Source organism: Centroberyx gerrardi, chromosome 11 (genome assembly GCF_048128805.1).
Source record: "Centroberyx gerrardi isolate f3 chromosome 11, fCenGer3.hap1.cur.20231027, whole genome shotgun sequence".
In the NCBI taxonomy this organism is placed as follows: domain Eukaryota; kingdom Metazoa; phylum Chordata; class Actinopteri; order Beryciformes; family Berycidae; genus Centroberyx; species Centroberyx gerrardi.
The window spans coordinates 13,577,057-13,593,050 of NC_136007.1; the positions used below are offsets into that span (position 1 = coordinate 13,577,057).

Below are 15,994 nucleotides of genomic sequence, written 5' to 3' on the forward strand. Positions count from 1 at the left end.
AGGGCTGGTCCTGTCAACCCTGGCACACGGTCCACTTCTGTACACTGACACTGAGACCGACAGAAATCCTTTAAGGAACGGAAATCTTCTACCTGGAGAAAGGTGGAGTATGCTCTTAGTGTTTATGTTCCAAAATTCACATCTGGAATTCCTGGAAAGTAGTATCTTTCACTGACAGAGACCAGTCAATGGTCAAAACGTGGTCAGCCATACTTCTATGGAAACAAATGTCACTATTTGGAGATTTGTGAGAGTGTCATTCTTATGCTAAAAACTTTCTCGTAGTATTTCTGAGAAAGACAATAAAACTGACACCTTCACTTGCTCCTTCCATGAAAAAGCACAGCCCCCTTCTATCATGCTTCATTCAGGTTGTCTGCCATATTTTTTTCCTCAAATTGTTTCTAAACTTTGCTCTCATATCCTCATCTCATGGTCGGGGCTCTGGTCCAACGAGGGCTCCCTGGTGCTGATCATGGATGCTGAGGGGCCCTGGTTGACTCCGAAGGGAGAAACGGCTGGTGATCGAGCTGCCAGCGGGGAGAGAGAGGGGGAGAAGCTAGGGGACATGGCTGCTGAGGAGATAGAGCCCTCATGACTGATAGGGGACCTGCGGAGTGAGGCCAAGTGGGGGAATGTCCGTCCAATCACAGGGACCTTAGGGGGAACTGACATGGCCCCTGGGTGGGCCACCGCTGTGATGAGTGGCGGAGGGTCAATTCTAGGTTTGGGATCCATTTTGGGCTTGGGCTGGAAGGGCTGGCGTGGGTTCTGGCTCGCCTGGGCTGTTTCATCTTTCAGCCTGGCGATCTCTGTGAAGACGTTAGCTAGAGGCTGGAACTGAGGGCACCAGTTGAGCAGGTAATCCCAGTTATAGCTTCCACGCAGCTCCTCGTCACTGGCAACGATAGCTGTGAGGGAGCCATCCACTGAAGGTTTACCATCCTCAGGGAAGGCGTAATCCTTGGGCAGGGAAATGTTGAGACCGCGGCCTACTCCCAGGTACCCACCTCCCTCATCCCTGTAGACCGGGAGCTGGCCAGAGAGCAAGGTCCCACTGAGACTGCCTCCCAGTTTCTTTCCTTTGAACCAGGTGCTGCCCTCCAAGGCTGCAGGCTCACAGGAGATATCAGAGAGCTGGTCAGCATCCTGCTGGATTCCTGAGTCTGGCCCTCTGGCGGAGATGTGCTCCTGCATGGATGAGGTGATGGAGGCGACTCGGGGGTATTCATTTATCATCCTGATCTCATCATCCTCCGCTGCCTCAGCCGATCCTCTCCCACTGGAGTGAGACGGGTCCAGAGAGCCCCCTCTGGTGTAGGGACCCCCGCCTGCCCCACCTTGATCTCCAGCATAGCCCGGCAAGGTCTGGTGGTAGATCCTCTCTCCCCCTGGGCCTGACTTGGATTCATCCAGTTTCTGGAGGGCAGTTCCTGAGGCAACGGTTCTGTTCCCTGCATCCTGGGCTTTCTTCCTCCTGCGTGACTTGACGAGGAACACCACCACGGCCATGACCACAAGCAATACGATGACCCCAAGGGACACGGCAATGATGCTAATCAGCAGGATATTGACGTCAGCAGCGAGGCCAAAGTTGGTGTTGGTGACGTCAATGGAGATCTGGGCTGTAGTGGTGCGAGATGTATCCAGGGGGCTGTGAGCCGTCACATCCAGGGTCATCAGCCTGGTTTCCCGCTTGGTCCGGCCTGAGCCACTGCCACTACTGCTGCCTGAACTGTCCATCTTGAGCAAGATCACCCCAGTGGTTTTGTTCACCTCGAAGTATGGAGAGATGGTGGGAAGAGAATAGAGCACGATACCATCCACCCCTCCATCCTCATCATTGGCCTGGACCTGGCCGATGCTCTGGCCCTTCTTGGCTCCCTCTGGAACTTCGAAGGAGAAACCAGAGGATGTGAAGAGCGGGTCATACTCATCCTCACCTGTGATGAACACCTGTACAGTCACAGTGGCTGAGTGGTTGCCTGAGTCCACCGCCAACGCAACAAAGTTAAAAGAGTTGACCTTCTCAAAGTCAAAGGACATTTTGGCTCTGAGTTCTCCTGAGTTCTGGTCCACAGCAAAGCTCTCTTTTCCTGTCCCAGACCGCTCTACTATGTAGTACTTCAGCTGGCCGAAAACCCCCGTGTCATGGTCTATAGCGTGGAGGACAGTCACCGCTGAGTTTGCTGGCTGGTTCTCTCTGATACTGGCTGTTAGAATTTCCACAGGGAAGAACGGATGATTGTCATTTACATCTTTCACCTCAACCGTGACTGGAGCCAGGGCAAAGTGGCCCTGGCCATCTGTGGCCTGGATGATGACAATATGGGCAGACCGGTGCTCACGGTCGAGCGGTCGCTGAAGCCGCAAGGCTCCGGTCCATTGGTCCACAGTAAACAAGTCCACTTCATCACCAGAGCTGATAGTGTACTGGACCTCAGCGTTGGGAGTTGAGTCTGGGTCTGTCAAAAGGAAAACAGAGTACCATTAATTAACTGAGAGAGAGAAAGTAAGAAAGAGAAAGAGTCAGAAATAGAGAGAGAGGGAGAGACACAGAAAGATGGATGGACAAAGTGAGAATCCCTTTTTTCTCACCTGTGGCAGTCAGTCGTATGATCTCAGTCCCAGCGGCAGCCCCCTCGCTCAGTGACACAGTGTAATCCGCTCTGCTGAACACTGGTGGGTTATCATTCACATCACCAATAGTTATCACCGCGGCAACACTAGAGCTCCGCTGCGGCACACCACGGTCTGACACCACCACGGTGAGATTGTAGAGCGGCTTGGCTTCAAAGTCAAGCCCCTCGGCCAGTAGCAGCGTCCCGACAGTTTGAAAGCCCCGCCCCTCCAGGAAGCGCACACTGCTCTCGATCTGGAATGCATTCCCTTCGTTCCCGCTGGCGATGGCAAAGTCGAAGCCGCAGTTTTCGCGGGATAGGTCACTGTCAAACGCCTCAAGAGTCAGAATTGTAGCTCCTGGGATGGTGTCCTCAGAAACCGTAGCCCTGGAAATAGAAGAGAACAGTCATTACACATATAAAGACAGTTACTGTTACAAGATTTATTTTTCACTGGAATCCAAATTCTGCTGAACGTAGACTGACCTGTACTCTGACTGGTGGAACACAGGAGCGTTGTCATTGACATCAGAGATTTGGACCTGGACAGTGGTAAGGGAGGAGAGCATAGGGGAGCCTCCGTCCCGAGCCTCAATGACAATACTGACTGACGGACGCTCAGGGTCAAACTCAGCTCTCTGATTGATGAACAGGGTTCCTGGATATGGAAGGCAGTGAGAGGGAGTCAGACACAGACATCACAACATATTTAACCTGTCAACATTTAGATGAACTATATCAGATACCGCATTAACCTTCACAAAGGCATATTTGTGTTCATGCATGTCTCGACTAGCATGGGAAAATGAAAGAGTGAGCTAAAATGTTTCAGGATTTCCATTCTGAGATGTGGTGTCTCTGCAGTTAATTTAATGAGTCTAGCAGTACGAAAGAGAGCCAAGTCTATGTACCGTTGCTCGGGTCAATGAAGAAGCCCTCCTGGGTTGATGACATCACTCTGTAGGTGACCTTTCCATTCTCTCCAGAGTCTCTGTCAGTTGCTGTTACCGTGACAACAGCACTTCCCGGTGGAGTGTGCTCAGGCAGAGTTACCTGGGGTGCAAAAAAAAACAACAACAACTTGAGTGTCATGACAAAAGAAAAACACTAGCCAACAACAGAACACATTAATACTCAAATTACCAAAACTGATGGTGGGGAGGTCAGCTTGCTGTAAACTCATAGAGCGGAAAATTGCGTTTTATATCTTAGTTCCTGTTTTCCTGAGCCTGTGCTAATGTTGAGGTCATTTCCTGAGACTGAGCAGTAAATATTACAAGTTCATCTTTGCAACTTTTCCCCAGTCAAGATTAGGCAGTTAACTTTTATCACCCCCACTGCGTGTGTGGGTATGTGTGTGTGTGTGTTTGTATGTGAGTGAGTGCATGTGTGTTTCTGCAATATGTGTACATGACTACAAGTGCATTCTTTTTTTTCTTTCATCATGAAGCAGACTGTTGGAAAGAAATAGCTTCTGAAGTAAATGTATTTCCCTATCACACTTAACAAGGTGTGAAGACCTTGGGAAGTTAAACACACTTTTGTTTTTGTTTTTTTTTGGGGGGGGGTGCATTTACACACACACTGCAAGTGCTCTGCAATGGACCAGTCAGATTTCTTCCTACGCTGTACTTCAGTAAAACATACGCAAGCAAAAAGCAAGACAGGAATAAATATCACGCATCTGTATTTGAAGGTATATTTGTTATTTTGTGTGAAACAATCTTCTAAAATCATAAACTATTATGTCAATAGCGCAAATGTAGCAGTTGGGTACAGTGAGTGTATGTGATGTGTTGATGATGAATAGTGAAGTAAACTGATTGACAGGACATGCTACCTGATAGAGATCTTGGGTGAAGGTAGGTGCATTGTCATTGATATCCTCCACCAATATGGTAATGTTAGCCTCAGTCTGGTGCTGGCTGTCTGTCGCTCTGACAGTCAGGGTGTACCAGGTCTTCTCCTCAAAGTCCAGCGGGGCAGTGAGGGACACCCCTCCACTGTAGCGGTGGATCCCAAACCTGCCTAAAGCAGATGGGTCCAGCTGCAAGGAGTAGGAGAGGGCAGGACTGGAGTCTACATCGTTACCGGTCACCAGGGTGATCTCTGTGCCAATCAGTGTGTCTGACAGACAGAGAAAGAGATAGATAGAAGTGTTAGTTACATTTAACTTTCTGTAGATAAAAGAGCGTGGAATTTCTTTCCTCTGGCTGGCTTTTGTAATTGTCAAGCTATTAACTTAGTCTGTTTCAATTTATAGTAGGTTATATTGCTACATCAGAACTAAAGCTAAGAGTTAGGGTTGTTTTCGTGACCCTGGTGAACAACTGTACATCATCAGACCTGGACAGGGTATTTGTTCAGTCAAAAATGTCTGTTATGTAAATTGAATGCATTTGGTATATGGCAAAGGGAGAACAAAAGTCCTGGAAGTGAAAGTGTTGTGTACTTACTCTCTGGGATGCGGATCTCCTGGGGCAAGGGAATAGTCGGACTGTTGTCATTCTGGTCGACAATGATCACTGTCAATGTGGCTGAACCAGCCAATCGTGGACTGCCTCTGTCAGTTGCCGTGACTACTAACCTGTGGGCAGGCAAAACAAAAATCAATATTGCTTTCTGAGAAAACTTCTTTCTTCTGTTATTGCCTCCATGTAATTACAAAAGTTCAAAGGGAACTTCAGAGCGGCGAGGATAAGAGAAGAGTTATATATATCTCTCCTCTCTCCCACTGAAAAATGGGCAAAGGAAAACACTTTGACATATATAGAATGACGTATTATCCTTTGGGAAATACAATACATTAAATAGTCAAGCAGTTTGATGCACTTTTTGACTTACATGTTGATATATATCCAAACAAAGCAATGACCAATGCATTGTTGGGAAAGCAACACATGGAACGATATGAAAATGTCGCAGTAAACAGCGGTTGATTTACAGGGTTTGAAATTGCAGCTTGGCTATCTGATCCATCTGGCATGCAGATATCTGTTTGCAATGATGCGTGTCTTTTCAGTACAACCTATCAACCTCACCAGCTATCTAAACACAAAATAGCTGAGTGAAAGAGATTCATGACACATGTGCTATGTCTGCCTTTTGTCTTCTGTACATGTTTACCTGCACGTAAACATAATGCACTTTTTCTGTATAACTAAAACCGCTGTGTCATGCATTTACTATATGCAAAGGATATATCCATCCTCAAGACATGCAAATAAAAAAGTTCTCGGTTAGGTTCAGGCAACCACAGATCTGTTCTCACTTGGTCTGGGTCCAGATCTCACGGTCCATGATGGCCGCTGTGGTGATGCTTCCTGTCACCGGGTCGATCTTGAACAGGCCGCTCATGCCTGATGTCTGGATGGAGTAGGTCACCTGACCATTCTGGCCCTGATCCACATCCTCAGCAACCACCTGGGGGGAGACGGAGGGGAGAGAAGAAAAGGGGGAATGGTGAGTATTTATTTTTCCGCATTGCAATATATAAGTTCCAAGACCCATGTTCCAGTGGAACCAAATATCTGTGTGCGTTTGCATCATACATTCTGCAGTTTCTACATGTTGAAATCATGCATAATCGATACCTGTATGATAGGCATTTCATATCCCTGTGCCTCTCTCATGTAGGCCACATAATTCTGCAGCTGGAAGCGAGGGAGGTTGTCATTGACATCCTGCAGGATCAGGTTGACAGCCATGAAAGAAGTGGAGGACACAGTTTCAGCCTTCACCACTAGACGGAGTCGGGGGGTGTCCTCAAAATCCAGCCCCCTGGAGCTCTGCACCCAGATCTCACCTGGGAGACATGGAAGAAAGATAGGAAGTAAGTAAGTAAAGCTTTTTTTATTATAGCACTTTTTAAAACACACTGTTACAAAGTGCTTCACATAGCAGAAAAGTGGCAGAGATACAAAAACAGTAAAAGCAAGTTAAAACAAACATACCGTATATAAACAAAATGGACATAAAAACAAAGATAAAACTTACATTTTAATCCACTTCTCTATATTAATCTTAAACTTAAATTCACATTTTATGGGAAATATTATTTGAATGACACTATTGAGTTTTTGTTGTGAGTCGCACCTGTTGAGGAGCTGATGCTGAAGGCCTGCTTTCTGTTGCCACTGAAGAGGCTATAGCTGATTCCCCTACGAGTGCCATCTGGGTGCTGGGCTTGGGCCTGGGCCACAGCTGTGCCTGTGTTTGGGAAATGGGGCACAGAAAATATTCCTTTATGATCCTAAACTCTGATAGCAGAGGGATCTTCAAAGTGTATAAAGATCCAGAGTAGCTGATATAATTATTGTAATCTTTATGAATACTGTATTGATGTCAGACCTTTGGCAGCGTTCTCCTGTATGCTGACGTCTCTGGCGTTCCGAGAGAAGCGGATGCCGTTGTACTCCACCTCCTTCACGAAGATCACCACCACCCCCTGGGAGGACTGGGCCGGGCTGCCCTGGTCCATGGCCTCCACGATCAGGGTCCTCTGAGTCTGGGTCAGACCGCTCAGCGGCTCGGTGGCCTGGATCTCCCCGGTCAGGGAGTTGATGCTGAAGCCCTTCACCGGGGCGGCGAAGCGGTAAAACACAGAACCATTGGCCCCGAAGTCCTTGTCCTCGGCCCTCATGGTGGCCAGGACGCGCTGGGAGCGGCTGCTGGAGACTTCGATGACCAGCGGGTCCTGGATGAAGAAGGGAGCGTTGTCGTTGACGTCCAGGATGGTGACTGTAACCTGGAAGGGAGGGGGCACAGGAGGGAGGGGTTAAGAGCAAATTTTTTTGGGAACATTTTCTCATCATCCCTAATCAATGCCTACCACTCACTGTCTTTTACCTGAGCAGAAGTGTTTCTGGGTGCAGCGGGTGAAAGGTCAACGGCGAACACCTGGAAGCTGTACGACGCCCGTCTCTCCCGGTCGAGAGGTGCTGATATGGTGATGCGCCCGGTGCTCTCATCCACGGTGAACGCTCCGTGTGCCTCTTGGCTCAGAAAGTAGAGAACCTTCCCATTCAGATCCTCATCAGCATCTGTGGCTGTCACCTGGAAACAGACAAAGTATTGGGACATGAGTGTTATTTTACACATGAAGACCTTAGCTCCAAAATGTGATATCCACAATGTTAAAAAGTGACTTCTGTTAGAAAATGATTGCTAGTAGCACATAACAAAAAAAAAATAAGGTAGTTTAAAAGATTTGTATGTAACAAGTGAATGGTTGATAGCCGGGGTAACTCTTTACTAGACTGGGTTCTCTGTATTTTAAACAGTTTGAATGATCTAAAAAGGTAATCTTTGCACAACCATGTGTATGTGCCAGGTGCGTCGGAGGAGGTGGATAAAGTCGAATGTGAAGAAATGCGATTTTGTGGAACCGTTACTCTTCAATCATATTAATTTCCTTCCTTTACCAGCTATTCAATATGAATTTCATGATTCAAACTGTTTAAATCTGTAGACTCCCACACACTGTCTTCACTTAAAAGTATTTTATTTCCCATTCCAGCCTACCTGCAGCACTTGAGATCCCTCTGCAGCATCCTCTGACACATCCACGGAGTAGCTGCTGCTGCTAAAGACGGGGCTGTTGTCGTTGACATCCAGCACTCTGACCTCCACCGTGACCATGGTGCTGAGAGCGGGGCTGCCCCGGTCCGTGGCCACCACCTCCAGGGTGTATCCGGCCCTCCGCTCCCGGTCCAGGGCGCGGGAGGTGGACAGGGCTCCTGTGCCGGCCTGCAGCTGGAAGTCTCCGTCAGGGTCCCCAGCTGGGAGGAAGGAGTTTACGGGGCAGAAGTAGAAAAAAAATCCTTAAAAATTCAGTAGACTTCTGTGTGAGATGAAGCTGTGTATGAGTGTGCAGAAAGGAGACGGTCTGTGCATACTCTGCACTTAAGTCAATGAATCTGAATCTGAATGTGCCCCAGATGGAGTGCACTATTTGTGAAACAAGACAGAACAATGTCTGGAGGAAGCCTGGAGTAGCTGTGTGCAGATTTGATCTTGCATACGGAGGGAACACAGTACAGTTCGCAAGAATGCATCAGTTTAAATGCTGTCTGTATCTGTTCTCCACTGGGGGAGACCAAATGAATTCCTGTCATTATAACTTCAGAGATCATCATCCTCTAACAATGCTTCACGCAAGTCTGATGATAGTTGTGTGTGCATCAGTCGTAATCATCACAGACTCATATATACATACATACACACTAGGGTTTGACTGCTAAGGGCTTTTGAAGGCCAATACTGATAGGGACATTTTTGGATTGAAGCTGCCGATAGCCAATATTTTGTGTTGATAATTTTTAAATTTTCATGCCAAAAAGGATTCAGTGTTTCTCCCAGAACATAATTATTTCCAGGGTGGTAGAAAAGCCTCTGAAACAGCATTTAGCCCACCATAGGAAACTAAAACTCTCCATTATTTATTTGAATTTTATTTGATAGGGACGACGTTCCAAAACAGAGCATGAAACTGATGTGCTGCACAGAGAGTTTATAGCTATTGCTAATTTTCAACTCTTGTCCCTAGTTGGGCTTTTACATGTACAGTGTAATTAAAATATACAGCTTTCAGTATCATAAAACCACAATACACTACAGATATGGAAATACAATAAAATACACATACCACAATACACATACCACAATACACCAATACACCAATAGTAATTTAGAGTACAATTAGCTAAAAATGAGTACAGCTCTGGTTTGCTTTTAGCCAGCACTTAACCTTTGTTGTAAAAGATTTTATATCTGGAATTAATTTGATTTCAGTTGGTAATGTGTTCCAGAGTTGACAGCCCTTTATGGAGAAAGCTGATTGTCCAAATTTAGATCTACGATGTGGTATTTTACAGTTGCCATTCACCATGCTCCTAGTTACTCTGTTACTGTCTTGTCTTTGGATATATCTGGAAAGAGGCTCTGGGGCTCGACTGTTGATACATTTGAAAACTAATCTGAGAAAACAAAAATGAGTAAAGCTCTCATGGCTAAGTAGATTGTATCTTTTTAGTATGTGACAGTGATGCCACTGGACAGGCTTTTTAAAACCCATACTTACGAAATGCTTGACACACAACAGCTGTTACTTACCAGTGATCCTGTACTCCAGCTCTCCGCTAGAGCCTGAGTCGGGGTCTGTGGCCTTGAGAAAGCAAAGCTCCACAGAGACCTGGTTCTCTGGCACCTCCAGCCCGTACCAGGGCTTGGCAAAGACCGGGGCATTGTCATTCTCATCCTGCACCTCCACACGCACCACCGCCTTGGCAAAGTTGGGAGGCAGCCCTCCGTCCCTGGCATAGACTGGGAAGAGATGGGGATTAGTAGGTTGATGGGATGTAAGGGCTACAAAAATGAAAAGTTCTACTATTTGTTGGAATCGACACAAGAAAACTAGAAAGTGATCTACAGGAGGTAATAGGATAATAAGCGGATATGAGGTTAGAAGGGTTATTATAGGTCAAATAAAGCCGTGCAGGACAGTGGATATTGCAGTACCAGTGAGTGTGTAATGGTCCTGTAGTTCTTTGTCCAGTTCCTTGGTGGTGGTGATGACGCCTGTCGCTGGGTTGATGACGAAGCCTTCCTCCGTCACTCCTCCATAGGTCACCTGGCCATTAGAACCTGGATAGAAACACAAAAAAGACACAGATAAAGGCTGTCTGTAAAATGGCTACTCTTTACCTTTGTAGAGACAGCTACACTCACATCAGGAAAGCGTGGTATGCTGTGTTCAGTACATTTTACAAAATCTGTAAATGAGGCAAAATAATATCCAATGTACAGAAATGAATCCACTAGCAACAGTGTTAACAAAACCCCCATGTTAAAAATATCTGGTTGTGGTTGGCCACTGAAACCACAAATTTTCATTAGCAGATGAGCTTGTGGTTTGCTGTGTTGTGACTTGGCTCCTCACCCATTAACTTCTCTCTCTTGTTCCATTCTCTCACTCTCCTACTTAAATCCGACAGTGAATTGATGGCTGCATGGTAGTTGAGGCACGTTTATAGCAACTGTACCTGTTTACTTTACTAATTCTTCCTGGATTAAATCATAAGAACTTCTCTTGTTCTTTTGATGCTTAGTATAATGCTGACTTCATCCTGGAATAATTCCTACTGGCCAACAGACACAAATGCCTGTCCAGACGTCTGCCTGTGCAGGCTCATAGGGAATCTGCAGACTTTTCTTTCATTTTTTGTGGCATTCATTTTGCTGAAAATCTGTGGAAAATCTTTGCTCTTCCTTAAGTGTTAAGCCACTATTTGCTGACATGAAAAGGTGTTTTTAAAGTAAATGTATGTAAGGAGTCCATAGGCTTGATCCCAGCTCAGCACTATAAACACACCTACTGTATGAACATAATTAAACTGACCTTGGTCACGGTCAGTGGCGGTGACCGTCAACACCGTGGTTCCTGGTCCTTTGTTTTCCATCACCTGGGTCTCAAACTCGGCCCACTGGAACACCGGAGCTTCGTCGTTCACATCGATCACCTGAACGCACAGCACCTGAGAGGTGGAAAGCTGGGGTATCCCATGATCCTCTGCTACAATGGTCAGATTGAACACTTCCTGCTCTTCCCGGTCTAGGGCTTTGAGGATGGAGAGAGAGCCTATGAGAGAGAAAAGGATTTGATGAGCAATGGATGGGAACCTTCCACAAAAATGTTGACTTTACTGTCTTTTGCTTTCCTCATGGCTTACTCCACTTAAATCTCCATTTTCATTTTGGAATCTTTGGGTCGTGAAGTGTGTGTGTGTGTGTGTGTGTTTAGGTTGTTTTTGTGAACATGCAATTTTGTGTACCTGAGAAAGAAGCGGTATTTATATGCCTAGAGGGCCAGTAAAAACAAAACCATTACGGCTTTGCTTTATGAGAGTTTCCACAATAAGAGCGAGCCCACAGTTAGTTCACGCCAGCTATTCAATTCTGGCTCTTTGAACACGCCTTGAGATTTAATGTGGATCGTACATCTGCATATATATTGCGGTGCTTTATCACTGTACATGTTTGAATGTGCGCTAAATGCAAAGCACATATGAGCTCCAACATCCCCCCCCTCCCCCGGCACAACACACACACACACACACACACACACACACACACACCCATCCCCCCCAGAGAACAGAGAATCCTTAGTACAAATTGAAACTATATGGTCGCCAACTCAAATCAACCTATAACCTTCCCCAAAATTAGGTTATATTGTTTTTTTCTTTTCTCTGTAAAACATCATCACTTGTCAGCCTTTAAATCTGTAAGCCGTTGTGTGTGTATGTGTGTGTGTGTGTGTGTGTGTGTGTGTTCCATGTAAATCAGGCTAGTTCAGAGATACAATCTGTGAATCAGACCACCACTCCTCAGTCTCTGGCTTTAGTTACTCTCCTACCTTTTCTTTCTACACCCCGCGCCCCTGTCATCACCCCAACTACAAGGAGAGGGTCAGCCAAAGTGAGTGAAAATATGAAATGTGTGTGTGTGTGTGTGTGTGTGTGTTTGTACTATTCACAGCAGTGTACTAGTTTAGCTGGCATGTGGTGCCTGAGAGAGGTGTGTAATTTATAAAGGCCCCAGCATGCCAAACACACACATCCATCCACCGTGCGGCTGCACCGTGGAGGAGAGGCTCTGATGTTTCTGCGCGGCTGGCTGTTTGGATACCTATCGTTGATGGTAGCTCCTATGTGTCAGTCACAATGCAGACTGATGCAAACCCTGTCACTATTTCATCATCCTCTGCAAGCAGTATAGCATTGTAGATATCTACTATATCACTGTTGTCGGGTGAAAACCTCGTATCTATAATGTCAACTTTTCAGGAACTAAAAAATAAAGGCTTCTTTTAAGCTTGACCACTATGTTTTTGAAAAGGTTTCATCAACCCAAGAGTAGACTAGTATTTTATCAACCCATAGAGCAGCATGTAGTCCTTCAATTGAAGTTAAATCATGAAAATCACTAAAATTGGAGTTACAACCCGACAGTGACAATATGATAACAGTGCTGTTAATAAAAATACCAAAGCAGGAGTAAAGTGAAACAACTGAAATTTCATATTGGCAGAGCAGACATATAATTACTATTTGGTTACTATTAGTAATATAATCTGACTAATAATAACCCCCGACATTAGCCAGTGGTTTGCTAAATGTCTTACCAATACAATACTAATATGCTATTACAGCTATTACCAACTGTTGGCCCTACCATTGCTGCGCTAAGCTTATCACCACATAGACTGTGAGACAAACCAGAAGTGAAATATCAACCCTTGTTAATTCACCAGGCACTTGACAGTAATGAAGTAAAGAGTTTCTTCCATCTGGAAGCTGCATTAAGTGTCTGTCTTATGGCTCTTAATCCCATCCCAGCCAGAGCCGTGCACGCCCACAACACCCAGCGCTCATGATGGAGAACTTACACATTCACATACACATATATAAGATATCAAAGGCCGTCCACGTCCCTAGCCCAAATAAAGATCGGTTCCCATGAACAAATCCGTCAAGAAAAGAACACCAAAGCATCATTCAAGTGAAATATTGCTCTAAGGAATTGAAAGATCATCTAGTAAAGAAGGTTATGAGGGTTATGAGTGTTTTAGCAGTTGAGACCCTGTAGGCAGAGCTCTTCAGTGGGTAATTATGGTCTTCTGGAAAGTTCTGCTAGTCCAAGGGGCTTCTATGGGTGGGATGCTGATTATCTATCAATCATAAAACCCCACGGAAAAGCGCCTCATACTAAATCTCCCATTGTGTTAAATCAATCAATGCAGGATTGTAAACGTGAGAAACGATGTGGTAAATTTCACCCCAATTATCCCTTGATAGAGTGTAAATTGCATATTTATGGGAAATCCACAGTCTCCGTGGAGCCTATGATATTATAACATTGTAACATATATAGATATTTTTAGATGTTGTGTGTCACCCAAAGGAGTCTTACCAGTGTTGGGGTTGAGGCTGAAGCGACCGCCGCTGTTGCCTGCCTGAATTCTGTACGCCACTCGACCGTTCTCTCCTTCATCTTCATCCCGGGCCATCACGTACAAAATCACAAAGCTGTCCACACAGATATAAACACGATGTCAGATTGCAACAAACAAAACAAGCACTTGCTAATTTTGAAGCTCGGCGTGATGAAAACACATTAACTTGATTCATTTTGAACAGGCACCCTAGATGCTCTAAATTTGCAGGCTGATGAATGAATGCCATTAAAGCAGCAAGTGAGATGTGTGAAAAGTACTTTGTTCTTCATGGAGCTCTAGACAGACAAAAACAGAGCCAGAGACAAGCCTGCAGTCGGACATGTCACCCACCCTACTGGCTGGTCCTCCATGACGCTGACCGCAGACGGAGAGCTGAAGACCGGAGCGTTGTCATTCTCATCTGTCACAAACACTCGGGCGGTGACCGAACCCCAGCGCCGCTGGGACGGGTCCACGGCCTGGTCTGTGGCCCGCACCACCAGATACAGGGAGGGCGTGGCCTCGTGGTCTAACTCCTGTCCCAGGGTCAGGACCCCAGTGAGGGGGTCAAGGGTCAGGAAGTCAGGCGAGTCAGGCCAGTGGTGCTCAATGGAGTAATGCAGCTCACTGTTGGGTCCACTGCCATCCTGTGGAAAGGAAAAACAGATTAGTCTGAATTAGATGGTCACTTGTCCCTGCTCATTCAAAAAAATGAGATCCAGCATGGAAAAACATTTAAAATGGTATCTTGCATTATATGAACCAATACATTATTTTATTCTAATTATTAATTATTGAATCAGAAACGTGCATTTTAATCAAACTTTTTCTCATGTAAAATGGGTCTCCTGTAAAGTTAAATGAGCCTCGGTTTAATGCGTTTGGTCACAAATATACACACTGCTAACCAGTTTCAGCCATTGGTTAACATTATAAATCATTTTCAGCAGAGAATAATTCCTGTTTCTGACCTGATCCAAGGCCTGGAAGGTGTAGATCGAAGCCCCAGGCTCGGTGTTCTCCGGGATCACGATGGTAACGGGGTCTTCGGTGAACTGGGGGGTGTGGTCGTTGCTGTCCTGCACGTTGATCTCCAGCTGCACCAGGTGGCTGCTGGGAAACGCCCGGGAGAAATCCGACACCTCGATGTGGAGCGTGTACCTCGAGCCCTTCTCGTAGTCCAGCTCCCGCACCAGATACACGTCTCCCTTTAGACGGTCCACCATGAAAGTCCCGTCCCGGTCCGTCCCGCCCACCACCAGGTAGGTCACCTGGCCGTCCAGTAAAGTGGATTCACGCTGGTCATGTGGGCAGACGGAGCCAATGATGGAGCCCGGCGGCGCCCCTTCCACTGTGTTCAGGGTCATGGAGAGCACGTTGGGCTTGGGGTTGGACTTGGAGGAGCTGAGAACCTGGTGGAAGGGAAACAGTCAGATCAGGGCCAAATAGTTTCCAATAATTTCCCTTTGTTAAAATTTGCTCGGAGTATAACATGGGTGTGTTTGACCTCATCAGGACATCTCAGATAGCGTCACGCAAGTTTTCAATTACAGAATAAGTACATTTAATTGACCTAAGCAGAGCGAAACAAACCATGAAAGCATTTGAAAACACTATTATTTCAACCAGGTTTGCAGCAATGTGTCAAGGCCAGTAAGCAGTGTTGTACTGTATATGTTACTGTATCTGATTTCCTTTGGTACTTAAGCAGAAAATGTAACTACATGGCTCTTGATCTCGCCCATCCCTAAACATAGCCTTGGGTTGTAGTCTGTTTCTGTTTTGTTGTTATTACTATAATAACCCTCATAGGGCATTCTCATTGTGCATGAAGACAGATCATGTACATTCCTTCCAGTAAATGTCTTGACACTGTAGCGTTTTGGCATCGAGATGAGAGTCAGGACTTGTGACCTGCGACAAAATAATGATGGCCGCGCAAAGAGGAAAAACTGTAAATATTCCAGTTCAAATAATGCAGCGCAATAACTGCAAAGCCTCCACACGCTACAGTCCGGTCAGATGGGAAACAAATGTACGCTTGGGGGGCTTTCGTCACTCCTCTCCACAACAGCCTCGGGGTTCGCCATTGTTCTAGCACCGACGGATCAAAGAGCAGGCAAAGACAGCAAACATAAGCAGACTTCAACGCGCTTTAGTTTGATCGTCACATGCACACACGCTCTTTCATGCAGGCAGCATTGCAAGTATCCACCCACGCACGCACACACACACATCATCCCTCATAGTCTGTCACGCAGATCTGTTACTATTAATCACATCTTTCCAATGGCTTTATTAAACATGAATGGGAAGGGTAAACGCAGAGGAGGAAGGAAGTGATTTGGATAATTAGTATTAAGGCGTAGTAAAGCTT

At 45.9% G+C, this 15,994-nt stretch overlaps 1 protein-coding gene across 1 annotated transcript in view; it reads right to left on the reverse strand.

Moving 5' to 3' along the window:
* Positions 1-417: 417 nt before the first annotated feature.
* Positions 418-15,994, reverse strand: part of dchs1b (dachsous cadherin-related 1b) — a 77,257-nt gene continuing 61,680 nt past the window's right edge. The window contains exons 12-29 of the mRNA XM_071902818.2: positions 14,589-15,029; positions 13,969-14,264; positions 13,593-13,708; positions 11,020-11,259; positions 10,140-10,265; positions 9,735-9,944; positions 8,145-8,401; positions 7,603-7,676; positions 6,972-7,291; positions 6,717-6,830; positions 6,215-6,426; positions 5,893-6,044; positions 5,078-5,208; positions 4,462-4,748; positions 3,533-3,674; positions 3,108-3,279; positions 2,599-3,008; positions 418-2,465 (exon numbers count right to left, since the gene is read on the reverse strand). Of these exons, the coding sequence (XP_071758919.1) occupies positions 418-2,465; positions 2,599-3,008; positions 3,108-3,279; positions 3,533-3,674; positions 4,462-4,748; positions 5,078-5,208; positions 5,893-6,044; positions 6,215-6,426; positions 6,717-6,830; positions 6,972-7,291; positions 7,603-7,676; positions 8,145-8,401; positions 9,735-9,944; positions 10,140-10,265; positions 11,020-11,259; positions 13,593-13,708; positions 13,969-14,264; positions 14,589-15,029 (5,748 nt within the window). The remainder of the gene's footprint in view (positions 2,466-2,598; positions 3,009-3,107; positions 3,280-3,532; positions 3,675-4,461; positions 4,749-5,077; positions 5,209-5,892; positions 6,045-6,214; positions 6,427-6,716; positions 6,831-6,971; positions 7,292-7,602; positions 7,677-8,144; positions 8,402-9,734; positions 9,945-10,139; positions 10,266-11,019; positions 11,260-13,592; positions 13,709-13,968; positions 14,265-14,588; positions 15,030-15,994) is intronic.